Source organism: Lagenorhynchus albirostris, chromosome 2 (assembly GCF_949774975.1).
Source record: "Lagenorhynchus albirostris chromosome 2, mLagAlb1.1, whole genome shotgun sequence".
In the NCBI taxonomy this organism is placed as follows: domain Eukaryota; kingdom Metazoa; phylum Chordata; class Mammalia; order Artiodactyla; family Delphinidae; genus Lagenorhynchus; species Lagenorhynchus albirostris.
Window position 1 is genome coordinate 31,985,958 of NC_083096.1, and position 26,205 is coordinate 32,012,162.

General features: G+C 51.7%; 1 protein-coding gene across 2 annotated transcripts in view; it reads left to right on the forward strand.

Moving 5' to 3' along the window:
• Positions 1-230: 230 nt before the first annotated feature.
• The window catches only part of PPFIA4 (PTPRF interacting protein alpha 4), a 48,060-nt gene continuing 22,085 nt past the window's right edge, over positions 231-26,205 (forward strand). For both annotated transcript variants that reach the window (XM_060128935.1, XM_060128943.1), the window contains exons 1-15: positions 231-357; positions 11,730-12,361; positions 14,405-14,506; positions 14,900-15,064; positions 15,379-15,453; positions 15,685-15,774; positions 16,350-16,541; positions 16,841-16,987; positions 17,257-17,391; positions 19,269-19,352; positions 19,649-19,780; positions 20,146-20,208; positions 20,897-20,988; positions 23,078-23,186; positions 24,744-24,952. In XM_060128935.1, the coding sequence (XP_059984918.1) occupies positions 12,128-12,361; positions 14,405-14,506; positions 14,900-15,064; positions 15,379-15,453; positions 15,685-15,774; positions 16,350-16,541; positions 16,841-16,987; positions 17,257-17,391; positions 19,269-19,352; positions 19,649-19,780; positions 20,146-20,208; positions 20,897-20,988; positions 23,078-23,186; positions 24,744-24,952 (1,829 nt within the window). In that variant the 5' untranslated portion in view covers positions 231-357; positions 11,730-12,127. The remainder of the gene's footprint in view (positions 358-11,729; positions 12,362-14,404; positions 14,507-14,899; positions 15,065-15,378; positions 15,454-15,684; positions 15,775-16,349; positions 16,542-16,840; positions 16,988-17,256; positions 17,392-19,268; positions 19,353-19,648; positions 19,781-20,145; positions 20,209-20,896; positions 20,989-23,077; positions 23,187-24,743; positions 24,953-26,205) is intronic.

The following is a 26,205-nucleotide window of genomic DNA, read 5'->3' on the forward strand; positions in this document are numbered from 1 at the left end:
GCTCTGAAACTTTACTGGCGTTGGGTAAAAACCTCAGCTCCCCGCCACCTCGTAAGGGACTCCCCGGGCAGCACCAAGATGGCGCGCAGCATCAAAGAGGCTCCTGTGTCACGTGTGAGGGAGCGCCGGGGCGGAGGCGTGGCCTCGAGGGAGTCGGTCAGGCCCCGCCCTTGAGGTGGGGCCAGGGACTGTCAGCAGAAGGAGGGGGTAGGACCTTGAGGAGGGGCGCCACGGCGCTGGTGGAGGCTGCAGCTACGTTCGCGCCTGCTCGGCTCCCTAGGACGCGTCGGGCTCCCGGGGTCCGGGGTGGCTTCTTGCTCGGATACGAGCTGCCCGGCCTTCAGTGATTGCAGGCAGGTGAGCGTCCAGAGCCCGGGTTGGGGAAGGATGCCTCTTTTTCCCACTTTCAGCTCCCCTCACAGTTTGGGGAGGGCGTCTCAGTGTAGCGGTTCTGGGGAAACAGCACCTTTTTACTCAAATGTGTCGTCTCCTTTAGACTTCGCTACTGCTTCTTCTGCCGCCCCTCACCAGCCTTTGTAGTGCCCTGTGCCCTTGGAGGTGAGAATGGGGGGACGATGCCCGATTTGCGGGGAGGGCATGGAGTTCGCCTTCAGCTCCATCAGCTTGGGGCGGGGGGGCTGAGTTGGCAACTCTCCCGGTGGAAACTGGATGGACTGCGCCCCCATTTCCCCTCCAGGAGAGTCAGAGAAGAAGAGCCTGGGCCATCTCCGCTCCTTTGGCACAAGAGGTACTGAGGTCTTCGCTCTTCCCGGGGGTCTTATTCCTTCCCACGTTGCTCATATCACCCGTTCTTAATATTGCTAGCTCTCCATTCCTCGAACTGCCAGTCTCAGGCTGTGCCAGAGATGCCCCCATCTCTGCAGTGCCAGGGCGGTGGGGTGGAAGGAGCGGCCAATCCGAGGTCTGGTGAAGGTGGGGTTGAGTGTGGGCGCAACCATAAAAGAGTGCTGGAATACAGATTCCTGAGCTGGGAGGGTGGGATTGGGGAACTGACTTTCGACCACGCAGTAGGGATGTTTTCCCCGTACAGTTTGGTGGTGGGTGGGAAGAGAGAGGTCCGGTTGAAAGACTTGGAAACGAGGTGTGGCTGGGTTTTTTGTTTTGAGGAGGAGGGATTGAGGACAAGGTGCCACCAGGTGCTAAAGTCACCTTTGAGGAGAGGTATGCTGGTAGAGGGGTGGGGGAATTGGGGCTGCTGTCCTATGTGGTGAGCAAGTGGTTAAGGAGGAGACTCTGCTTAGCATGGAGATCCCCTCCTGGCGGGAGCTTAAGGGGCTCCTCCAGTAGCCACGTTTCAGGTTCTTCCCCCAGTCTTCGCCGTTGGAACTGGTACCTAGTACTTTGTTTGACATCCAACAAATGTTAATTGGGCACCTACTATAATGCCAGACACCATCCTAGGTGCTAAGTCTTCTGAAGGCAATTTAGGGCTATGGAGCACCTGAAAGGTACACACAGTAGACACTGTTAACAGCTCTGCACACCGCCAGCCCCTGCTCCCCGCCCTCCACCAGCCCCAATTTTGTTACATTGCTATTGGATAAGAAAAAGCCAGAGCCCTGTCCACATCCTTTCAAATAACTGTCTGAACTGGATTCCAACCTATCCGCCCCCTACCACTATTAATTAGCAGGGAGTCCCAAGGAAAACTACCTTAGCAAAAGGAACAGTTTGAATGATTTCCTTTGGCTATTTTCTAGGACTTTGTCCTGAGGTGTGAGGAGGCTGCCTGGGATAAAAGGTATCTCAAGATAAAAATGAAGCAATGAATGGCACAATGGTTATCGGGGGCCAAGAATGCAATAGACACCCAGCACAATGGGAGACACCATCTCTGGAAGATAGAAGAGTAGGGGTGGGGGGATGTGAAAGGGAAATCTCGTCCAGTGGTATCTGGGCATGTGCAGCTGAGCACGTCATGATGCCGGAACTGTGGCATGTATAAGGAAGGTCTGGCAGCTGGGTGCTAAGGAGAGATTGGAGGGGCAGGGCAGGGCAGGCAGACAGGCTGCTGGGTCTCCTTTCTAGGAGATTGCTGAAATCTTAGAGCTGAAAGAGCTGTCAGGGATTGCTTGTGGATCCTTTCAGAGAGAGCCTCTGAGGATAGCAGGGTAAGAGCTAGGGAGAGGAGCAGGGCCAGGGAGGTGGGGGCCAATGGGACTTTAGGATATGGGGGAGATAGCTGAGGTCTTTCTATGCCAGGGATACTCTACTCTGGGGCTTTAGGCCCTTGGATGGGTTGACATAGAAACAACGTGCGGTTTCTGAGTGGTATGGAGTTGTGTGTGGTGTGTGTGTACTGGAGAGGAGGAGTTGGTATGGAGCAAGGAGGACTGAGTGAAAGCTGCCTCAGAGTCTAAGTCCCAGGTAGGGAATTGGGAGAAATGGAGGGGAGGGAGTGGGGTCAGAGGGAGGGGTGAGTGTGTACTGCAGCCACATGAAGTCACCATACATCCCCCCCTGGCCTGCTTGCTCACTGAGCTATAATTAGCTCTGGAGGGCGTGTGGTGCTGGCTCACAGGAGTGTGGCACTTGGGATGGCCAGCAGAGTAAAGAGTACTCAGAGGTGCTGGTGCTGGGCGAACTCTGAGAGGGGGTGTTTCTAGGGGACCTTTTCTGAATTGGGAGTGGCCTGTTAGGACCTGAGAATGTCATGGGGAAATAGCAGTGGGGGAAGGAGCTCTAAGCCAGGATGGTATGAAACTCCAGGGCTGGCAGAGCCTGAGGACTCCCCTCTTATCTCCTGGCCGCTGGCTCACCAGTCACACAAGAAGCATGATTGCTGCCCAGCTCATTGCTCTGCTTTCGGAGAGCATTGGGAGCTGCAGCCCCCCGCCTCCCTCGAGTGTCTTCTGTTCCCCCAGGTGAAGTCAGTTCTAATCCAGAGCCGCTTCTTGCCTGTCAGTCAGGGGCTGAGAGGCCTTGGCTGGGGTTGCTTCATCCTCAAAGAGCTGGAGGAGAAACTATCACCAGTTAATTCAGTTGGTCATACTCCAAGTGGTGCTCAGTGCTGACCCCCAGGCTGTGCCAGAGACTGAATCTTTGATCACATGCTACTCCGTATTGCTCCCAAATGATTACTTGTATATCTTAAGTTCTTTCAGGTAGACTGTGAACTTGTTAAGGGTAAAGATTGTATCTTACTTGCCTTTTGTATCCATAACAATTCCTAGCTAAGTAAGTAATCTACTACAGCATAGGAAGTCTACTGACAGTAATCGTTGGATTGAATTAAAGAGATCTGTCTTCAGATCCTCTGGGTTCAATGAAACCTCCTTGCAACTACAAATATTTAACCAGGAGCAGAGGATCCTCTGGGGACCCAATACAGTGGTATTACATCAGTGGGGGAATTAGATTCTATAGGCAGTGAAGTGAAAATTCCTAAATCTCCCATAAAGCCATGGTATGTGGTTTAGGTTTATAACTCTGAATAATAATACTAATGTACAGATATAGTATATATTATATAGTAATTATAAAAATACATAATGTATACAATGATTTAAAAGAGTATTTAAGTACAAGTATAATTTTGTAGTTAAGTGTCAGATGAAATAGCTGGTTTGCATTTAGAGGCCTTTATTGCTCACTTTGCCCAGTCAGTGGAATTTTATTTATTCTCATAAATTAAATGCATGTCTGATGTGACTTCATGGCCACTGTCTTCAGATAGATAACTGTCATTTTAAAGGAGAGATAGGTTTCCATTTAATTTAAGAAAAACTTCCTTAGGACAATGAGGGATTCCTCATTTAGCTGTGAGCTCCTTATTCCTGAAGGATAATCAAGTAAAGACTGAACTGTCAGGGATGTTGTGGAAGGAGCTCCCTCCCAGGGTGGGAGGTTGGCCTGCATGACTTCAGAAAACCTTTCAAGCCGGAATCTGCAGTTCCAAGTATGGGCAGGGGTGGGGGTCGGCACTGGATGATAGAGGTTCTTGACAGCTACTACAAAAGAGGATTTTCCTGTGTTTGGCTTAGAGCAGGGGTCCCCAACCCCCAGGCCGCAGACAGGTACCAGGCCAAGGCCTGTTAGGAACCAGGCAGCACAGCAGGAGGTGAGTGGCGGGCCAGCGAGCGAACCTTCATCTGCCGCTTCCCATCGCTCCCCATCTCTCACATTACCACCTGAACAATGCCCCCGCCAACTCCGTCCGTGGAAAAATTGTCTTCTACGAAACCAGTCCCTGGTGCCAAAAAGGTTGTGGACCGCTGGCTTAGAGGATAGCTGCTGAGAGGAGGGCCTGGGAAGTGCAGCCAGGTCAGGAGCTTGACGTTGACTGTTCCATGAAGAGTGAGCATTCTGGGAGACTTAGGGGGTGACCACTGCCATCTCTAATGCACACGGAGCCCTGGGCTCGGGAGATTGGGCAGTAGAGCTCTGATGGATGGTGGTAAGTAGAAGGGTGGGCTCGGCCCAGTTCCTTGACCTCAGCTCACACTAGGCCAGTTGTGGAGTACCCCAAAATTTTGGCCCTTGTTTGGGACAGAGCACATGGAACAAGTGGAATTTTCATTCCTTCATTATTATCCTCATCCTTCCCTCCTTTCCCTCTCATACATTCCCACAGAAATTCAAGACCACATATACACTTACACTCTTTCATGACCAGTGATACGCTTTCATGATCATGCACACACACAAAGCTCTCACGGCACCCATGAGCTCTTATGAACATACAGGATTTCATGACTCCCAGATGCATTCTTATGACTGCACACACACATGCATTCTCACGACCACAGTCGTATACCATCATGAGCCCTGTCATACACTTATGACCACACACATCCACACACAATCTCACCGTTATACATACTCATGCTCTCTCATGCACATGCGCTCAGGACCCCATTCTCATGACCATACTCTTACACACACACACACACACACACACACACACATGCTTCTCTTTCATGATTACACATTTACGCCACAAATTCTCATGACTATGCACTTACACACTCTGTTGTGTGAATATACATGCCTTCCCCCACGTTCTCTCTGTGTCATAACCACATATAGCCCCCATACTTTTGTGACCACATACACATACACACTTTTTGTGGTGCCTATATGTCTCTGGGTAGTTCTGTGTACTCTAGACCTTTCACACCCCAGCACCTGGCAGCACTCCCTTCTGGTGTTCCTGATTACCCCTGAGCAGTTCTGTTTTCTGCTATGTGACAGCTCTCTAATCTGATGGGCTGACCTACAAACGCAGAAACCTCTGAGCAGTTTTTTGTGAACACCAGAGGACCCAGATTTGTCCCACACAGACCTCTAGTTTGAAAGATTTTTATCCTCCAAATAAATGACATTTATTACTTTGTTTCTTCTTTTGCAAACATTATTTGAGGACATCTATAAGTGTTAATCAATGGCTCTGATTAGCAGAAGATGGTTAGGGTTACTGTACTTAATGATGTAAGTTCAGCGAAAGCCAGGTCCTGCCTATCTTAGCTTTTGTAAATAAATTATCTCTACTAGACATTTAGAATGTGGGCCCCCAGTGTCACCTGTGTAGCCTTCCCAGGTTTTTTTCTCTGTTGCATTGATGTGCTGCCTCTCTGAGAGAACATGTATCTATTTTAGCAGAGGTCTCTGTAGACAATACTTTCCAGGGATCTTCTAACCTCTTTTAGGCCTGGAACCCTTTTATACAAATGAAACCTTAATCACATGTCCAGTAAAATTGACAGACTTGGAGTTGATGAGATTAAAGAAAGGAAAGAGAGTTCAGAGCCCTTTGTGTCTGTCTCACCTCTTTCCCCTTTTTTCGTCCCGGGCTGCCCCAAAGGTACTCTATCATAAAGCCCAGTTTGCAAATCCCTGGCTTAATTTAAAGATGTAGTTGTGATGGCTGTAATTTTGAAGCGGAACTATTTTGGAGGTGCACAGAGACTTGCAGTCCTCCTTTCCCCACTAGCCTTTGACATTAGTCCTCCTGGGGTGGTGAGAATGAGAGTAACCATACGGCTAGGCATGCCCGGGGCAGCTGCAGTTTATATCTGTGCCCTGGTGTGGTTGTTAACAGTGCTTCCATTCACTATCCTGGTTTGGACAGAAAGTTGTTTGCTTACCCAAATGATAGGCCATGTCTTAGCAAGAGGTGGTTCATAACTAACTCCTGGGAAGCAGCTGGAGGGATGGGCTTCACAGATACGGGCCCAGAGGAACCTGTCAGATAGAGAGGCCTCTTCCTGAATCAACAGAATGCACCGATGTTCGGAAGTTGAGTATCTGGGCTGGCAGTCAGTGCTAACCTGTGTTTGGGTAGCATTTTATACTTTTCAGAACAGTTTCATGTCTCTTAACTCCTTTGACCCTCATGACACCCTGTAAGATCACTGTATCGTGTTGTGTGTTACAACCTTCATTTTCCAGATTTGGGAACCTGATGCCCAGAGAAAGTCTAACTGCTGGCCTTTTAGGGGCCCAGGGAACTGGATGATTTAGAAGTGATTTGTGGCCAGCAGTGAGAAACTGTCAATAAAGCTTTTCCAAGAGTGTTTTTCTCTTGGAAGGCTTCCTGTAGCTAATATAGATTTTTAGTTTTCTTATTGTAATTGGAGTGGGCCCAGCCTTGAGGTGCTTCAGGAGCCTGGGGTGCTAAGAGTTAACACTTACTGAGTGTTTGCTGGACATGGATGTCAACACTTTGCATATGTTAACTCTAGTAATCCTCACATCAGCTATGTGAGGTGAATATTATTGTCATCTCCATTTCACAGATGAAGAACGGAGGCTCAGAGAGATTAGGTGTCTTTCCAGAGTCACATGTCAGTGGAGGAGCCAGCCCATCAACCTGCTCCAGAGTCTTCCTTTCGAGGCAGGAGTGGCCTCCATCTTGCTGTAAAGAAGCTTTAATTTTTCAGAGGGGAAGACAAATGAACCTATTCCCAGGCCTTGAGTCAGTTTTTTCTATTTTAGAGTTCCCCTTCTTTAAAGTTGGTTAGAGATGCACTTCGCAGAATGACTCTGTCACATGTATCCATTCAGCTCCTTGTATGTCAGGACCGTGGTAAGTGTTGGAGCATCTAAAGATAATTAGGTTATGGTTCTTACCTTAGAGTCTTCAGATGAGTCTATGTTGCACAAACAGAGGGAAAGGCTGTGCTGGGTCAGTGGAACAGCCAATCTTATGTATGGGGGGGAATCAGAAAAGGCTCCTTGGAGAAAGTGGTATTTAAGATGAGCTTAGAAGGGTGATCAGGAGTTCCTTAGACTAACATGGAAAGGAAGACTGAGGCAGGCCAGGTGAGGTGCTAGAAGCTCATGAGCAATAGGTGGGCTCTGAGAGCATGACAGTGGGCAGAGCTAGGGAGTAGCAGGGGAGAGAGGGCTTGACTGGGCTTTGGAGAAGAGGATGAGTGAGGGCAAATCTTCTTGGGATGTTGAGCTGGATAGGGAGAGGAACAAGGGAGGAGGAGAAGCTTCTCGATTAGAGGAAAAGAGAGGTGGGGAGTGAGACTTCATGCTACTGGGAGGATGGTATCTGAAAACGCCACAGGGTGAGTGGGGCTGAGGGCTCAGAAGAATGTGTTTCTGTAGCTCCTGTGGGAATGTGGTATGGTATGGGGAACTCAGGCAGTCTCCTTACAACTCAGTATGGAGCCAGCTAGGCGGTAGAGGGAGAGAATTGGGTAGGTGGTAGATGAGGCTTTGGAGACAGGTCACTTCCAGTGGGGAAGTGACTCCTCATGACCATGAGGCCTGCTACACAGAGGCCTTCGCTCAAGCTAGAGGAGGATCAGTGGAGGAGGCCCGAGGTGAGCTATCCCTAGGCTGCCATCTCCCTGGATGAAGGCGACAAGGGCCAGGGCCCAAGTGCCTTGGCCTCTTGGAAGAAACACGATGCCAGAAGGAGTCATGTCCACTCCCTCTTCCTCCATCCCCTACCCCTCTTTGGAGTCAGACAGACTGGACTTGAATCCTAGCTCTTCCTCTTACTAGCTGTAATAGACTTGATTACATGACTTAAGTCCCAATTCTCACATCTGTGAAATGAGAAGAAGAATTGTGTCTTCCTTGCAAGGACTTGTGAGGATTAAAGTAAGTTAATATATGTCCACTGACAACACAGTGTCTGGCACATGGTAAATATTGAATAAATCATAGTTGCTATTATAATTGTTATTATTTTCCTAGATGACCACTTCCCTCCCCATTTCCTCAGGTCTTCACCCTTTTGGGTGGGTATCTGACCTTCCTCTCTTACCTCTTTACCTTGAAGCGCCCTCTTTGTGTGGCTCATGGCCCACTTAGACTTGAGCACAGCTCCTGGAAGCTTTGCCCTGGCCCTTTGGCTTCTATGGGAGCTGGTAGCTTTGCCTTTGCTGAGCTGTCTCACCATGGTGGGGCCTGCCATCTGGCAGGGCAGTGGGGAGCCAGCCTGTCTGTGTGTGCATGTGGCCAGCTAGAGCATCAGACCCAAGTGCCCATCCCTCCTGTTTGTTAGGAAAAGATGGGGGTGATTTGGGGGGAGCCAAAGAGGCCTCAGAGTCTGCCTCTTCTGTGTTTAAAAGCCCAGAGGCCTGGTTTTCATCTGACCCCTCCCTCCTCACACACACATCAGCTCAGTCTGGAGCCCTTCTCTGTTGTGTCACAGCCTGCCCACACTCCTCACCTGGCAAAACCCCTCACATATGTTTGCTTTGGGGGCTGGTAGCTTTCGTCTCTGAATCAGGACTTGTGAGTGTTACTTAGAAATTATGCAGGAGTTGAGGCGGCTTGTGTTAGGCTGAGATGATAATTGCGCTATTTAAAGATGGCCATGGAACCAGGAAAAGCCAGGCGTCCTGATGTGGCTGTCTTCAAGCTCCCTTCTGCTCACCATGCTTGTGCAGTTTGTGGGGAGAGGAAGTCCTGGACAGTCATCTCAGGGGCATCTGTCTGGCATACATCTCTGGGCTCATCTTCAACCTGCTCTACATGATGCCAGTTCACTAGGGTAAGTGGAGTCGCTACCTGGCTCTCGGTTTGGAAGGAGGCTGGGAAAGGGCTGATGGCACTGAAGCCAGCTTCTCAGTTACCAGAATGACTAGGAGGATTTGAGGAGGCCAAGTCAGTCCAAATGGCCAGCACATCACTGTGGGCAGCCTGAGGTCCTATGTTTCCTTCCTGAGAACTTCCCAACCCCTTTCCCATAAGGAGTCATAAAAAACCCACCCACAGGGCTTCCCTGGTGGCGCAGTGGTTGAGAGTCCGCCTGCCGATGCAGGGGACACGGGTTCTTGCCCCGGTCCAGGAAGATCCCACATGCTGCGGAGCAGCTGGGCCCGTGAGCCATGGCCGCTGAGCCTGCGCGTCCAGAGCCTGTGCTCTGCAACGGGAGAGGCCACAACAGTGAGAGGCAAAACCCACCCACAGGCCCGCCTTTGCCCACTACTAAGGTAATTCATACTCCCCTACAATTGTGGGGTGCTTCTCCAAACTCTTTATCCATGATCTCATCCCTCTGAGGTGGACTAAATAAGGGCTGTGGGTTCTTACAGTAGAGGCCTTAGTAGGTCATGACAAGCCCAAGATCACTCAGCTGGTCTGGCAGAACCGCAGCTCAGGTCTCCAGAGTCCCCGCTCTGGGCTCCTTCCTCTATATTACACTGCAGGCTGCCTGGAGATCTGTTGGACTGAGTCCCTGAGCTCCTGAGCACACTATACTCTTCTCCAAAAGACAGCCTCTGCCATAGGGGGCCCCTTCCCCAGACTGGCCTTCTTTTCTGCTTCTCATTTCTTCTTGGGATGGGGGTAGGGGAGTGGGAAGGGATGAGGGCCTGGCTGTTGATGAGCTTGGAGAGGTATGGGGGGCCAGTGTGGCCTTTAAACCTCACAGATTGGAGCTTTAGGGTGAAGTGGGTTGGAGAATCAGAAGACTTGCTGTTATTAGCATTAGTGAGATGGCACCTCTGGCAAGACTGGGGTAGCAGCCCCTCCTACCTGCTCCCAGCTGCTCTGTGGGGCAGCGATATTGGTGTAAGGTAGGCTGCAGACCAAGGTGCTACTTTTCACCTCTTGGAACCCTGCCCTTTATGGTGGCTGTCCGGCTTGGGGAATGGATCCCTGGATCAGAGTGTGTATCCAGTTTTTGTGTCTGGGAACATGTGTATGTCCTAAGTCTCCAAGTTCCTGTGTCTCCCTGTGTGCCTGTGTGGGCACGCCCACATGCTGCCTGAACTACTGGGCCCTCTGGGAATGGCTGTGGGTATGAGCTTGGGAGTTCTCAAGCTGGCACTCTAACTTTTATCTTATCCATGCCCAAGTTCCTCCCCAGCCTCACCTTGGCTATCCCCCGTTTCTGGGGGAGGGGATAAGGGGATGACAGGGGGGTTCAGGTAGAAGAGACACGGCCCGTTTTTGGTTCCCCTGCTAGGTTCAATCCTGCCACAGGCCAGAGGTTCCCTGTGTCTGACATTTCACCTCATACTGGGTCCAAATGCCGCCTGTCCTCTCCCTGACCCTCCCAGTCTGCCTATTCCCCAGTCTGCTACCTGAGGGGTGAACAGGAAGCTGTCTCTGTGTCGCCCAAATGGGGATGGGGTAGGGAAGGAAGGAAAGCAGCATTTACGGGGCTTCTCTGAGTGCCCATTACTGTGCTGGGTGTCTCACATCCCATCTCTCATAAAACAGGAGCTCTGAAGACAGCTCCCTCTGAAAACTGATTAAGGTGGTGGCCTTCCAGCAGTGAGCAGGGAGGTTGGAAGCTGATGGCAGGCAGAAATCCCTAGCTGCATGCTGCCTTCCTCGGTTCACCTTCCTTTGCTCTGACCACTGGACTTCCCGGTGCCAGGCTCAAGGCGTTACTGCCAGGCTGTCAACATGCTAACCACCCTAGCTGGTGACTTTCTGACAGTGCCAGCATTGGGAAGTTACATGGAGGGAGAAGATTCCCAGACACGAGCAGGGGCCCCACATGGAAGCCCTGCCCTAGGAGAGTAACATCTCCCCCACCTACCAACATGAATCCTTTACATCATTCGTCTCTGCTCCAACCCAGAGGTGGTAGGCCATGAGTTCAGAATGGAAGCCTGCTGTCTGCCAGGTTTCAGGAGTAGGGGATGGCTTGAGCCAGAGCCTCCTCCCTGAATGATGGGCATGGAGCAGGTCAGGGCTGTCTGCCTGCCCCAGTGTCCAGCCTGTGCCTTTTCAAGGAGCCATGTTGTGCCAGTGGTCAGGGTAGGAGGTACTCTGTCCCTGTTTCCTATGAGCCCAGTAGTCCATCCTGTATGGGACTCACACCCACTAAAAGCCCTTTAACCCGTTCTGTGCTTGCCTTGGCCTGAATGTGGGGGAGAAACCTATGGGGTGGGGCAGGGACCCTATTTCCTCTCCTCCCACTCTCACAGCCCCAGGTCTCGGGAGGACTCTGGGCAGCCTTCCGGCTGCTCCCTTGCCGCTTACTGAATTATTTCTATATTTGGCCAGCAAGCCACGTGGGAGGGGGAACCACTCCACTGCGGCTGCACTTCTGACAGCTGTGGGTGGGGGAAGCTGGTGACAGAGGCTACAGCAGTGGGCATGTGCATTTCTTGGGAGAACTAAGGAAGGCACCATCTGAGTGAGTAAGCCTGGAGAAGGGGCATGCGCCAACTCTTCACCCTCTTTCCCCACGTTCTGGTCCACGTTCCTGCCTCCTCTCTCCTCACCCACCTCCTGGATGCCCTTCTCTGCTCAGCTGTTTCTCACAGCAGTCTCTTCTCCAACAGATCACTGCCCTCCGGAAACGATGGTTGTTGCTGGACCCAGCTGGGACTCTGCCAGGCTCCAGTGCTCAGTCTAAGGAAAGGGCCCTCTTCCAGCCCTGCTCTCCCTGCCTGTCATGGCCACACTCAGCTGCTGCCTGCTTGCCTGGGGACATAGGGCACCCAGCCCCAGCGCTGAGAGGTTAAACCAGGCCCTCTCACTCCATTTCACAGGGGCACTCTGGGCACCAGTCCCCTTTCAGACCGAGAGCAACTGATGCCATGGGAGAAGCCCCTGCCCATCTGTTCACTCACCTGGTACTGCCTGCTCTGAGACCCCTACACGGGTCGCCCTGGAGGTGCCAACCCTGTGAAACCCTCCCCTGTGCCCTGACACTGAGAAGGCCCTGCCCACCCCCACCATGTGTGAAGTGATGCCCACAATCAACGAGGGGGACCCCCTGGGGTCTCCCCATGGAACGGATGCTGATGCCAACTTTGAGCAGCTGATGGTGAACATGCTGGATGAGCGGGAGAAGTTGCTAGAGTCCCTTCGGGAGAATCAGGAGACTTTGGCGGCGACACAGAGCCGGCTCCAGGATGCCCTGCATGAGCGAGACCAGCTCCAGTGCCACCTTAACTCTGCCCTTCCCCAGGTAAGGCCCGATAGTCTTGCATCTCTCTCATCCCCTTCCCCTCACCCAGCCTTTCAGAGCTCTCAGCTTCTGGGCCCTCAGCTCTCTTCGTCTATTAGCATCTCAACAAATGGAATTCACAGAGCATTTACTCTCCTTCGCCTTGCTTCATAATACTTTTCCCTGTTACTCCCAAGCTCCTCAGGCTGAAATTGGCTCCACCTGGAGAAAAGGATGGACTTTGATGCAGGAAGAAAACCCAGCCTTAGTTGCCAACTGCAGTGAACCCATGCAGCCAGAAGGTGGCAGGCTATACTGGAAAGACACCTCCACCATGGAGGCTCCTCACCAGGGTCCTATTCTTGGAAGTGGTGGGTGACGAACCACAGAGAATGGAGATGGGAGAAGCCTTAGAGGTTATCTAGTCCACCTCTCATTGCACAGATGAAAAAAACAAGAGGCATCACATGGAATATTATAGGCAGAGCTGTGATACCCCTCTTATTCTCCTCAATCAACATGACTACTAGCAATAATGGTCACCATTTATTGTGTTTTCTGTGTGCTAAGCACTTTGACTGGAATTTCCTTCACTAAATTCCACAGTGCTGAAGTTAGTGCTGTTATCGCCATCATCTCTATTTTACAAATGATGAAGCTGAAACTTGAGGAGATTGGTAAACTGCTCATGGCCACCCTGCCTGTGGGGGTGCTGCAAGGGTTAGGGAGGCAGCCCTGAGGGGCCACACAGCTCAGGACTCAGCTCCAGGCCCTCTCCCCACGTGTGGGGAGAAGAACCAGAGTGGCTGAGTTTCCTACCCAGGGTCCAGAAGCGTTCGGGGGGCAGAGTCTTGTGATGCTCTGTAGATAGGAATATGGAGCCCTGGTGAGGAATTGGGGTGGGAGATGGGCCCATCCTATCCCACTGTGTTTGGAGCCCTGAACAAGCCCCCCCAGGATGAAGGAGCCAGTCCCTGCCCCCAGGGAGCTTGAACACTAGAAAGGAGATAGACAAGAGCCCAAATGATAGGAAGAAAATGTGGAGGAAGAGAAGAGGGGCCCCCAAAGGATTGTTAAAACAGTGTCAACACCTAAAATAGCTTCCAGATAATTGATCCTCAGAGCAACACTTGAGGGAGGATTGTCTTTCGGATTAGAGGTTCAAAGGGGTTAGGTATCTTGTCCAAGGTCACCAACGGGCAGACCTGAGATTTGATCTCAACCCCTCACTGGGAGCTTCATGAGGGCAGGGATTATGTCTTTTCTGTTACTGTGTTTCCAGTGACCAGCACAGGAGCTGGTACATGGTAGGTGCTCAGAGTGCCTGTGTTCGTAACAGTTTTCAGAGGAGGGAGAAAGCCTTCCACTGGGAAGTCTGGAAAGGTCCCAAGGAGGTGTGTCCTTTGAGATGGACTTTGAAAGATCAGGTGTTGACAGAAGATTGGGCTTTCAGGGGTCGGGGGAGCCCACTGAGCAAAGGTGTGGAATTAAGAAGTTTACTAGTGACTGTAAACAGCGGTTACCCAGGTTGACCAGGTCTTAGGGTGTATGGAAAGGAACTGTGCGAGAGAAGCTGGAAACCAGGATAATAAGTTTGTATTTAACGGTGTAAACAACACTGTGCTTTGGGAGATTACCCTGGCAGCAGTGTGTCAGAGGGGTTAGAGTTGGGGAGGGACGTTACTAATGCCAAACCCGAAGTGAAACTCCCCTCCATCCACTTCTAAAGGGAAATGTCACTGGATTGTTGGAGAAACAGAAGTACAAAATGGGAGGGAGGACATAATCAGGTTATATTGGTGGCTGGAGGGGGAAGGGGCGCAGAGCAGACCTGGTGGCTTTCTCACTCTTCTATGCAACTGTATTCCATTGCACCCTACCACACCCTTGGAATGCTTCCCCTCTGGAGAAGCACATGCTAGTAGTATGGATGGATAGGGATATTTCTGGGGACAGTTGGTGGAAGTAAGGGACGAGTGAGAGGATCCCACCACTGACTCGGGCGTGCAGGATACTTCTTAGGTGGTGGATCCCCAAGCACTGAGGGGTCTTGGGGGTTTTCAGGAATTTGCCACCTTAACCCGGGAGCTGAGTATGTGTCGGGAGCAGCTTCTAGAGAGGGAGGAAGAGATATCAGAGCTGAAAGCAGAGCGGAATAACACGAGGGTAAGTGGGGTGACCTGGCATGTGTTTGTGCTTTGGGGGTGGGGGGTATGACCAAGGGAGCAGGCATGGCCAGGGCCAGCACATCCCCAGCCCTATCCTAACCTCCTCCTGCCTTATATCACCCTGGGGTGATAGTCAGTTTGTTCAACCATCAGTGCTAGGCTTTTCACCTCTAGTTCGGGGTCAAGGGAAAGGTCGGGGTCTTGGGAGAGAGGCTAGGGCAGGTATTCAGTTGGGGCAGCAGCTGTTTACCCACATAGAAGTATTTCACCATTCTGACAATGGTACACATGGCAGTACTCGTGTCTGCTGGGTGTTCGTGTGGACCCTGCTTATAGCCCCTGGGGCATAGGCTCACAGCCCTTCCTCTTGCCCTCCCCTTCTCTCTGCCAGTTGCTTCTGGAACATCTGGAGTGCCTAGTGTCCCGTCATGAGCGGTCACTGAGGATGACTGTGGTGAAGCGTCAGGCTCAGTCACCTTCAGGGGTTTCCAGTGAGGTGGAGGTGCTGAAGGCTCTCAAGTCACTGTTTGTGCACCACAAGGCCCTGGATGAGAAGGTACCTAGGCTGGCCCACAGCCTGCCTCCACCCCCAATCCAGCCAGCCTTCCCCAGAGCCTCCGTGCATCCCTTCTCTGAGATTTCTGAATCCTGTGTTTAGGGAAAACTGCCTTCTAGCTTCATAACTGGCTCCCTCCTACCATTAATCCAATTTCCATGTCATCCTATTAGGTTCCCTCTCAGAAATTTGCCCCTTGGCAGGTCCTTCTCTTTGCCTTATGCTCAGTGGTGGTAGACGAAGCCCAGGCTTCTCCAACTTGAGTCCAGTGGGGTCCCTGTTTCTTTCTTCATCTCCCCTTTTATCTTGGACAGGTGCGAGAGCGGCTCCGGGTGGCCCTGGAGAGAGTGACCACCTTGGAAGAGCAGTTGGCAGGTGCCCACCAGCAGGTAAGCTGCTTGCCCTCCCTCCATCTGTAGACTACAGCTCCTGGAAGCCAAGGCTGGTTTACCCCTTTTCCCCACTCTGTTCCTCATCAGATTTCTCCCGTCTGTCTCAACTGGAGACTGTTAGCCAACAGGAGACATCTCTCTCTAGGAGGTGGGAGACTTGGAAGGGTCTGGAATATATAGGAGGTTCTCTTCTCTTTGACTCATTGCCCTGGGGACTGTGCCCTACAGGTGTCTGCCCTACAGCAGGAGGCAGGGGTTCAGGATGGAGTGGCAGAAGAGGAGGGGACTGTGGAACAGGGACCGAAATGCCTGTGGAAGGTGGGTCATGGGGAGCTGCATAGAGGGGACATGTTTTACCCCAGACAGGAGGTGGGGCCCCTGCCCTGCCTTAGTGCAGTAGAGCAACTGCTTGAATTAAATTTGGAGCTTTCTCCAATGGTACCATCTCTCTTTCCTTCTTCCCCCTACCCCATCTGCAAAGAACTCTACAGATTTTTGTTTTAGTGCCCAGTACACACACTGCTAAGCATATAATGTGTTTGTTCACTTGCATTGTTAGGTGCCATGTACCTAAGAGATCACTTCTCTTTCTGAGCCTCTGTTCCCCTAGTCATGCCCCTTCCTAGGTTACAAGAGGCTGAAATAGCAGGTAAAACTAGGCATGATTATTTTTCAAGAGATACACAGGAGAGTGAGAGTGTTTGGTCATTGTCTGGAATGAGCTTCTGGAGGCCAGAGGAAGAAGGGTGTACCTGGAGGTGTGCTCTAAAATTGGGGGCAGAGCTGTGATCTGCTCTGGTTGTGCTGTCCCTCTTCCCACCTCCCCAGGGCAGGGCAGGGGAATGGGATGCCCAAGGCTCTGATGACTGACTGATAGTTCACTGTCTCTGGAGCATGACGCGGGCCAGGTAGAAGAGCTGCAGGAGCTCCTGGAGAAGCAGAACTTTGAGTTGAGCGAGGCCCGGGAGCGACTGGTCACCCTGACAACAACCGTGGCCAAACTTGAGGAGGACCTGGGCACGGCCCGCCGGGACCTTATCAAGTCGGAGGAGCTGAGCAGCAAACATCAGCGGGACCTCCGGGAAGTGAGCAAGGGCCTGGGCCCGACCCTATCTTTCTGGGTGCAGGTATTTGGCACTCAGGAAGGTAGCTGCTGGATGTCCTGGGTGTAGAGGGAGAGCCAGGCAAGGGCTGAGGTGTGTAAGACTGAACACTTGGTAGGGTCCAATGTGGGGACGAGTGGTAGGAGGGATGGGTCAAGGTCAGAAACTGATAGGGTAATGTGGATGAGATATAGCCAGCCAGATTTGGTGGGGAGGTGCGGACACGATTAGGGCAGGAAAAAGCTGATGACCTTCATCTCATCCTCTCCTGTACCGCTCAGGCTCTAGCCCAGAAGGAGGACGTGGAGAAGCGAATAACCACACTGGAGAAGCGCTACCTGGCTGCTCAGCGTGAGGCCACATCGATTCATGACCTCAACGACAAACTGGAGAATGAGCTGGCCAATAAGGAGTCCCTGCACCACCAGGTAACTCCTGCAGATGGGGTTGGGGGACACTGTACTTGACCCTGGAGGTCCTAATGATCATGCTGGAACCTCCCCTTGGTGGCCCAGGAGACCCTGAGGTGCTGGCCGCCTTGGGAAAGGGAAAGTCAGGTATCTCTGGGTAGCCAAGAATCAAGATTGCTCCCTGCGGCTTCTGACCTATCACTTGCTCTCTACTGAGGATGGGCCAGGGGGTGGGGGAAGCTTCAGTACTCCCTCTTGACTCTTCTCCCCACCCCCTACTTTGCTAGTGTGAGGAGAAAGCCCAGCATCTGCAGGAGCTACTGGAGGTAGCAGAGCAGAAACTGCAGCAGACAATGCGCAAGGCTGAGACGCTGCCAGAGGTGGAGGCTGAGCTGGCCCAGAGAATTGCAGCCCTCACCAAGGCAAGCGGGCCAAGGGCCTGGGAATCTTCCTCTGTTCCCTGCTTCCTGAGCTCTTATGTAGCCAGGCAGTGAATGGAGAGAGTGGGAGGCACGTTGGGCTGGGGGCCAGGAAACTGCTTCTCATTGCATGACTCCAGGAAACACACTTTGTTGTTGTGTCTGTCACATGGAAGAGTAATCCCTGCCCTCATCACCCCACAGGGATGTGACAGTCCCATAAGAAGGGATGTAAGAGTACTTTAATAAGTAGAAGAAACTGTGCTGATGCAAAATATTTTTATTATCATTTACACCATTGTAGTTAATACTTCCTTTGGGGGGGGTCTGAAGTGGAAAAAATAGGACTTTCATTTCTGGAAAGGTGAAATCTGAGAGGAAATATGATCAAAGTTTATACATCTCTGAATGGGGTGGGAGTTTAGGCTGAGCATATCTTTTTTTTTTTTTTTTTGTCAAATTGAAGCATTCTAGATCTAGGGACCATCCCTAGCTGTTTGAAGGCTTCAGCTTTTGGACAAATAAAAGGGAATATAATTTTACCCAATGGATAGCTAACTTTATGGAGGTATGCAGGCTGAAAACATCCTAGGTCTGGAAGAGCTATGTAAATGCATGGACATCTACATGTGGTGGCTTAATCAAGAGAATTTAGGAGTGTTTACAGCGGGTCGGAGGCTTTCAGGGGTGCCTCATGTGGGATCACCATAGCTACCCACCCAAGCAATGGAGAGAAGAAAACCAATATTTAATAAGCATCAGACCCCAGAGCCTCTGGAGGATAGAGGCTGGCCATTGTGCCAGTGTGGCAGCTTGGGGGCTCTGGGGATGGAACCTGCAGCCTGGCTGTACCTCGGTAGACCCGGGACCACGTTTGCTTCTGCCACTGACTTGCTCTGTGACCTGGGAAAAGTCACTCCCTCCCTAATTGGGCGTCTGTGTCATTATCTCTGTGATGATGTCATCATCTCTATAATGATGGGGTTGAATTTGGTCGTCTCTAAGGCCTTTCAGGCCCCTAGGAATGAAGGGCAGAGTTTAAAGTGCAGCAGAAGACATTATGTGTGGGATGCTGAGCAGTCAGTTTTAGTAACTCTCAAAACTGACAAGAAGGGATGGACTGAAGTGACTAATATGTTCAAGGGAGTCATAGTAGAAGGGCCTTAAGGAGGGATTTCCTGACTGTAAGATGTGTGATAGTCTGGAATACCTTGTCAGAAGAGGCAGTGGGGTCTCCATCTCTGAAGATGCATGAATGGAAGGAGAGACCACTCCACCCAGGCTGCTTTAATAACAAAGGTAATCACCATGGCTACCATTTGTTGAGTGCTCATTGTGTCCTAAGTGTTTGCCATGGATTATCTCCTTTAGTCCTTGCCATGGGCATAGGTGCTGTTATTACAACTGAGGAGATAAAGGCTCAATAGAGGTTCAGTAACTTGCCCAAGGTCACACAGCTGGGAAGGGAGGGAGCCAGGATTTGAACCAGTCTGGTTTGAGTCCATGCTCTTAAGGGCAGTTCCATCTATCTGGAGGCATAGAGATTTATGGTCGCTCATACTTTCAAGTGGGGTTTCTTTCTGGAAGCATAGGGAGAATTTAGCCTCTTGAGCTGCCAGCTCTGGGATGTTTCAAGGCTATAGCCCTGAGCAGGAAGGAGAGGGTATGGGGGGGGGGAAAGCGGCAGGGTTGGGGTACTTGGGAAGAAAGGCAACGGTGGTGGCAATTATGCTCCAAGATGGTAAGTGGAGAGCTTGGCTTCCTTGGTCCCTGAGGCCCTGATTCCCAAGGGCCGCTCTGGCACCTGGGTGCATGGGATACAAGGTCTGAGCAGGAAGGCAGATGATATTCGGGCTGCACTGATCCATTCCTCCCTCCAGGCTGAAGAGCGGCATGGCAGCACTGAGAAGCACCTGCGGCAGCTGGAGGGGCAGCTGCAGGAAAAGAACCAAGAGCTGGCAAGGGTGAGCTTACCGGGCCAGACTCTCGAGCCTCCTCTCAACCCCAGGGCGGCATCCCAGGATGGTCTGTGGGTAGGGAAAGGAGGAAGAGTGAGAGCTAGGGAAGGACCTGGCTAGGGACAGAGACAGAGCCACAGAGGGGTGGGAGGAGGTGGTCAGGAAAGCTGCAGACAGGGGCCCCCGGAGGATAAGAAGGGGACAGGTGAGTGGGCTGGAACCACAGCAGGAATGAGTGGCTCCCTGGGATTGCAGTGAGATGGCCCTGGGGTGGCTTGGTGCAAGGTGGTCTGGTTATGCAGGTGCGCCAGCGGGAGAAGATGAACGAGGACCACGGCAAGCGACTGTCAGACACCGTGGACCGACTGCTTAGCGAGTCGAATGAGCGCCTGCAGCTCCACCTCAAGGAGCGCATGGCGGCCCTGGAGGAGAAGGTGCTGTGGGTGGCGGGCCTGGATGGGCAGTGCTGCCCGGAAGGACGGCGCTGGCGGAAAGGGGCGGGGTGGGTAAAGGTGTGGGTGGAGCCGGGCGAGCAGGAATGGTTGGGATGTGAGAGCTTAGTCGGGAGCGGGCGGGGCTGGGGGGCTGGGCGAGGCGGGGAGTGCGGAGGGCTGTGGAGTGGAGTTAGGCTGAAGAGGAGCAGCCTGGGCTGGGGGTGGGGCGGTCTGGCAAGGAGAGGTAGGGCTGGGAGAGCAGACCGGAAGGCAGATCTTGCTGGAAGGGGAAGGCCTGAGCCGGAGTAGAGGAGCCGGGGTGGAGGGGAAGGGGGGCATCTTGGCTCACAGCTGTTCTCCCCCAGAACACACTGATCCAAGAGCTGGAGAGCTCCCAGCGGCAGATTGAAGAGCGGCAGCATGACAAGGTACCCAGCTGCTGGCCAGCCCTGCCAGCCCGGGAGGACTGAGCTTGCTGTGAGGAAGGAACACGCCTGTGTTTCAAGCAGCTGCCCTAAAACCCAGCACTGTGCTAGCCAGTTTGTTAGTCCATGTACACACATTATTTCACTAATCCTCCCTAAAGCCTATCGTAGTGGATGCATCACCCACCCACCTGTAAAGAAGAAACTTAGCCGTAAGCATAGGGCAGAGAGTGGGTAGCAGAGAGGCAGGACGCTGTGAAGGACTCGACAGAAGGATTTGGTGGGGCCGCAAACCTGGTGAAGCTCTTGCTTTCTGGTGATTTGGGGCGGATTAGCCACTATCCCTATGCTAGCAATGTCTGTGAGGTCTGGGAGTTCACTGAGGGCCCCTCTGCTGCCCAGCCTTATTTGTCATGCATTTGCTTGTTAGTGAGGGCTCAGCAGGCCTGTTCTGGTAGAGTCCTTCCAGACAGACCTTCCTTCTGGCCCTGCCCCTGCCAACCCTTCTACTCACTCTCCAGTTGGACCTCTTCTCTTTTGGTGTCATCTGTGGGCTTGGCCTTGGGTCCCTGGCTTTGGACTTTGCAGTGCTTTCTTCTGCTTCTCCCCAACTCTGCTGTTCTCTTGGTCCTTCTCTCCTCGCTCTTCCCCTCCCTCGCCCCTACCCCCACCATGGCTCTGCCTGGCACAGGGCCGCCTGTCTGAAGAGATTGAGAAACTGCGCCAAGAGGTGGACCAGCTGAAGGGTCGAGGAGGGCCATTTGTGGATGGCATCCACTCCAGGTACTGGAGCTCAGGAGGCTTAGTGTGCTGTGATGGAGTCCTGGACAGACCTAGATGGGCCCTGGGGGAGGAGACTTCCTCCCACCAAAACACCGCCCAAGATCTCAGGGTCCTGCTCACATTCAGGGTGGGACACTGAGGCTTAGAGAACTTTGTAAAGTCACCCAGCTCACTTGGGCAGTTTAGAAGGGAGCACCTGTCCTCTGAGGGATGCTGAGAGGCAACTAAAGCACAGGATGATCCTTCGCCACTGCCATGAGACACAGGGCATGAGTCCTGCTTCCTCGACAGAGGGCACGCCCTTGAGAGGGGTCTGCTGAGTTACATGCTCACCTACGTCCCACAGGGCCTGCTCACAGGGAGTATCTGGTTCACTCTAGTTACTTTTTTTTTTGCATTACGTGGGCCTCTCACTGTTGTGGCCTCTCCCGTTGGGGAGCACAGGCTCCGGACATGCAGGCTTAGCGGCCATGGCTCACGGGCCCAGCCGCTCCGCGGCATGTGGGATCCTCCCGGACTGGGGCACGAACCCATGTCCCCTGCATCGGCAGGCGGACTCTCAACCACTGCGCCACCAGGGAAGTCCCACTCTAGTTACTTTGAGACACCTTATTTACGGCTCTGAACCTAATGCTTAAATTAGGCCCATGTTTTAGGGAACTTCTGGATTTTTCTTCATATTTTGTGAAGCATTTGGCAGTGAACTCAGACCTCAAACCTGCGCTCAGTTCTTTGCCCAGAGAGGCAGGCTGACGATCGAGGAGACTGAAGTGGATGATGCCACTCAAGGTTCATGGCTCCTGGATATTTTCTGTCCAAACCAAAGTCTCTTAGATCAGAACACATAAGGTTCCCTATGGTCATGCTCTCGTTATATCAGGGAAATAGGGATCAGCTTCTTTGAAGAGAGGTTAAAGGAAAATTGTACATGTATATGTGCAGAGGGGTAGGGCTTAAATTAGGGAAAGAGATGTTGAACGTGAAGAAGAGAAGCCTGTGGGTTTCTGGGGTGTTAGAGACTTGGGTATCAATTTCAAGTTTGTTAGGAATATTTGTGTAGGAGTGTGGAGAGAAGCAGGGAATAGAGACAGAAAATGGTAGTTGGAATTCCTCCTACTTCTCCCTTCCTGTAGGTTGCTCAGAAGAGACCAACCCCCTACGCCAACTAAGAAGGCACAGCCCAGAGCACACCAAGCTATTTAGCACTGCTTGCTTTCCTTAGTGGTTGGGAGTTCTTGGCTTTGACTGTAGAAGCACTGGCCCCATCATGGAATTGGGACTGAGTTGCAGGGAAAAGGGGGGAATAAGCAGAAACTCCCCCATCCCTCCAGATAGCTTGTGTAACCTGTTGTAGGCTCACCCTGTCCCTTTGCTCTGGGCTCCCTCAAGTTCTAAACTGGGAAGGCATAGGGAAGAGATGTCAGTAGGGGAGGCTCCAGATATTCCAGAGGATCATTACTGTGATCCTAAAATTTCAGGGTTGGGATAGACCCTTGGGGCAGTCAAAATGCTTTCTCTAGCCCATGTCTCTGATACAGTGTCAGGGCCTCCTGAAGCTTCCTGGGGACAGGGAGTATGCCTGGCTTGAATTTTGGCCAGGGATTTAGTCCAGAGGAAGACCAGAGGTAGTTGCTAGGGAGAAGACCAAGAAACAAAGACGCTCAGAATTCAAAGGACTTTTAGAGCTCATTCCTTCCAACTTCTCTTGGTGCCATGATCCCTCCCACACATTCTTGTCAGGTGGCCAGAGGGTCTCCACCTGAATACCTCTCTGAGGGGAGTGCAGCTTTTTTAAAGCTACCAGTTGCATCATAAGCCAGCTCTTGCTATTTGAAGGTGCCTCTTGTGTTAAGTGAAAAGCTGCCTCCCTAGAACTTTCTCCCCTGGATCATACTGATCCCTGGAGCACCAGAGAATAAACCTAATCTCTTGCTTACGTGGCAGCCCTTAAGGCATTAACAGAAGCTCATGTCCTGCTAAGACTTCTCTTTTCCCAGCTGAAGATCCCTTAACTCTTTGGGCCCAGTGGGTGTAACCTGGGGCTGTCAGTCCTCAGGGCTCGTCTTCTCTCCCCCATCCGCCACTCAAGGGCGCACATAGGCAGTGCAGCAGATTTGCGGTTCTCCCTGAGCGCAACCGCCCACGCACCTCAAGGTCTGCATCGTTCCTACTCAGCACTGCGGGAAGAGTCTGCCAAGGTGAGGGGGTGGAGGGGTGAGTGTGGATGGGTCTACCCTGGGGAGTTTGGGGTCAGTTCAGCCACGCGCCTTGCTCCAGTTTCACAGACGGCTGGTGTGATGCAAATCCTCCCCCTACCCTTCCCCGTGTCAACGACAGCTGCAGCCTTGGGGTTGGGGCCATCACTGCAACAGCTGTGTCTCGCCTCGACCTCCTGGTGGGCAAGAGGTAGAGGCTGGTGGGTGGTCAGCTAGTCCCTGAGGCCCCACTGAAGCCTGTGCATGTGTACCTGGGTGTGCAGGCACGTATTTCTAGTGGTTGGGCTGGGGGATGCAGGGGCAAGATGGAATTGGCAAGCTTTCTGGAACAAAAGCTGTGGTTTATGGGTAGGTGAGAGAGGATGACAGGTTAACTGGCCATGGGACGGCACCTGAAGTTTTCTGAGAAGCATGTAGCTCATGTGGAGTCTGCCTAGGGAGATTTAGAGGGAGCAGGAAAGATTAGGGGCAGAAAAGGACTGACTTTGATCTTTTGGGTAAGTCTGATTCCTTCCTAGCCCCATAATTGTTAACCGTGCTCTGTCTCGAGCCCAGATCCTCTACATGCTCTAGGGCACTAGAAGATATAGGTGGAGAAGGAGGGAACTCCTAGTCTGATGGCGGAAGATTCATCTCTGCCATTAGGAAACCCCTAGTGTGAGGGGGGAGTTGAAGTCGGAAGTCATCTCTTTTCTCTCTCCCCTCTCTCCCTTTCCTCTGTTTATAAGAGCACAGCAGCTACCCAGGACCTCAGTCTAAAGGCTGCAGGAGTGGGAAAAGAGCCCTAAGGGGATCTTGGGGGTCTGGGTCATACAGGATGGGGTTAGAGATTACCTCTTTCCTTTTCTTCCGCTGCTCTTCTCACACTCCCAGCCCAGTTCTGTGCTCTTTTTGCTTCTGGACCTTTGTCTACCGAAGGGGTTTGTAGAATGATTTCTGAGAAGCTACCTCCTCTGAGGGTTGATCGGAGGGTCCTGTAATGTGCTGAAACTCTGAGACACAAGACAGTCATGCCTGCTTGGCTTTTTCTCGTTCCCTATATCTAGTCACCTTTTGTGTGAGTAGAAACAGATTGCCTTTACATAATGCTGACTTGGTGCCAGACCCTGTGCTAAGTGCCTTACGTGCATTTCCTAGTTTAATCCTCAGAGCTACCTATGAAGTAGGTACTATTACCATTCCCACTTTACAGATGAAGAAACTGAGGCACAGAGAGGTGAAACAACTCTCTTGTAGCTTGTATTGGGTGGAGCCAGGATTCAAAGCAAGGCAGTCTCTGGAATCTGTTCCTAACCATTCTGCTATCTGGCTCCTTGAGTTTGTGTAGTATTTCTTAGACTTTAACATACAAGTAAGTTACCCAGGGATTTTGTTAAAATGCAGATTCTGAATTAGTAGGTCTGGGATGGGGCCAGAGATTTAGCTTATCTAACAAGCTCCTAGGAGATGCCAATGCTGCTGGTATAGGTTGGGAGGGTCCTGCTCCTTAGTCATCTGGTGTGTCTTATTACTACTCCTCTACCCTCCTTCTCTGCTAAGGACTGGGAGCCATCTCCACTGCCTGGGGTGCTGGTCCCCACAGCCACCCCTGCCTTTGACAGTGACCCTGAGATCTCTGATGTGGATGAGGATGAGCCAGGGGGTCTGGTGGGCTCCGTGGACGTTGTCTCCCCCAGCAGCCACTCAGACGCCCAGACCCTGGCCATGATGCTGCAGGAGCAGCTGGATACTATCAACGAGGAGATCAGGTTAGGGCAGGGGTGGAGGGCCTGGGGGGTTCCTTGAAGGACAGAGGCTCTTTGTGTTTGGTCACTGCAGGAGAGATTCTACATGTGTTTGCTTGTCTGTTACAGCTGGACCTTAGAGTGCCACAGTTTAGGGACCCTGTGTGGAGCATCAGGCAAGGTTCTGGCCCAGTGCTGGACAGAGAGGGGTAGGACTTCAGATTGACTTCTTAGGCTTCATTTTCTCTCCCAGGTCTATGGAGACTGTGTTCCTGAAGCTCCTGAAGCTAAACATAACCATTATGAGTGTAGTTCCCACATACTGAGGCCAACTCAGGGTGAGAGCTTTGGTCAGTCTAATCACAGTCACTGGAGGAGACAGCATTATCTCCATTTTATAGACAAGGAGACAAACCAGAGAGATTAAGTGATTTGCCCAAAGCGATGCAGTAAGTGGCAGAGCCAGGATTCAAACTCGGGTCTAAACTCAGTGCACTGTGTCATGCCTCTGGTCTCTAATGAGGCATCAAACAGAAACCATTGGCAGGGAATGTTATGAAGACCTGCACTTCACCCTGCCTTTGTAGAGAGTTTATTAATGTTTGTGACAAACAGCAAGAGAAAATCCAAACCAGAGAATGTCAGAGCTTTACAGGGCTGTAGGGGTCATCTGGTTCAATGGTTCCCACACTTTTGGATTTCACAGACCAGCTAAGAAGAAAACACTGGACACACACACACACACACACACACACACACACACACACAAAGAGAAGGGTACTAACACAGGACTGCCAACTTTCATTCCGCAAAATGAAACATTAAAGATAATTACCATTTCCTATCACAACCATTCTACAAAAGAAAGGATATTTTAACATCCCTAAAGTTGGAAAGACATGCTCTGAGAATAAAGGTAGGTCCTGTTCCTAAAGGATAGTTGGCATGTTTACATTAGTTGTGTGTGTGTGTGTGTGTGAGAGAGAGAGAGAGAGAGTGTGTGCGTGTGTGTGAGTGTGCACACACACATTCCTCTCTGAGTGCCCCCTTCATACACATAACATTATCACTATTATTCTAATTTTTCCCTGGAACAGGAAAGGCTCCATCAGGGATCAGTATCAATTAAAGGTCCTGTGTTTGAGAAATACTGGCCTAGACCATTCCTGACATTGGGTATATTGGGAAACTGAGGCCCTATAGATAGTGGTAGGTCAAGAATTCTGACTTCCATGAAGGTTTATATTCCACTGACTAAATTGCCTTCTTTCCCAGCA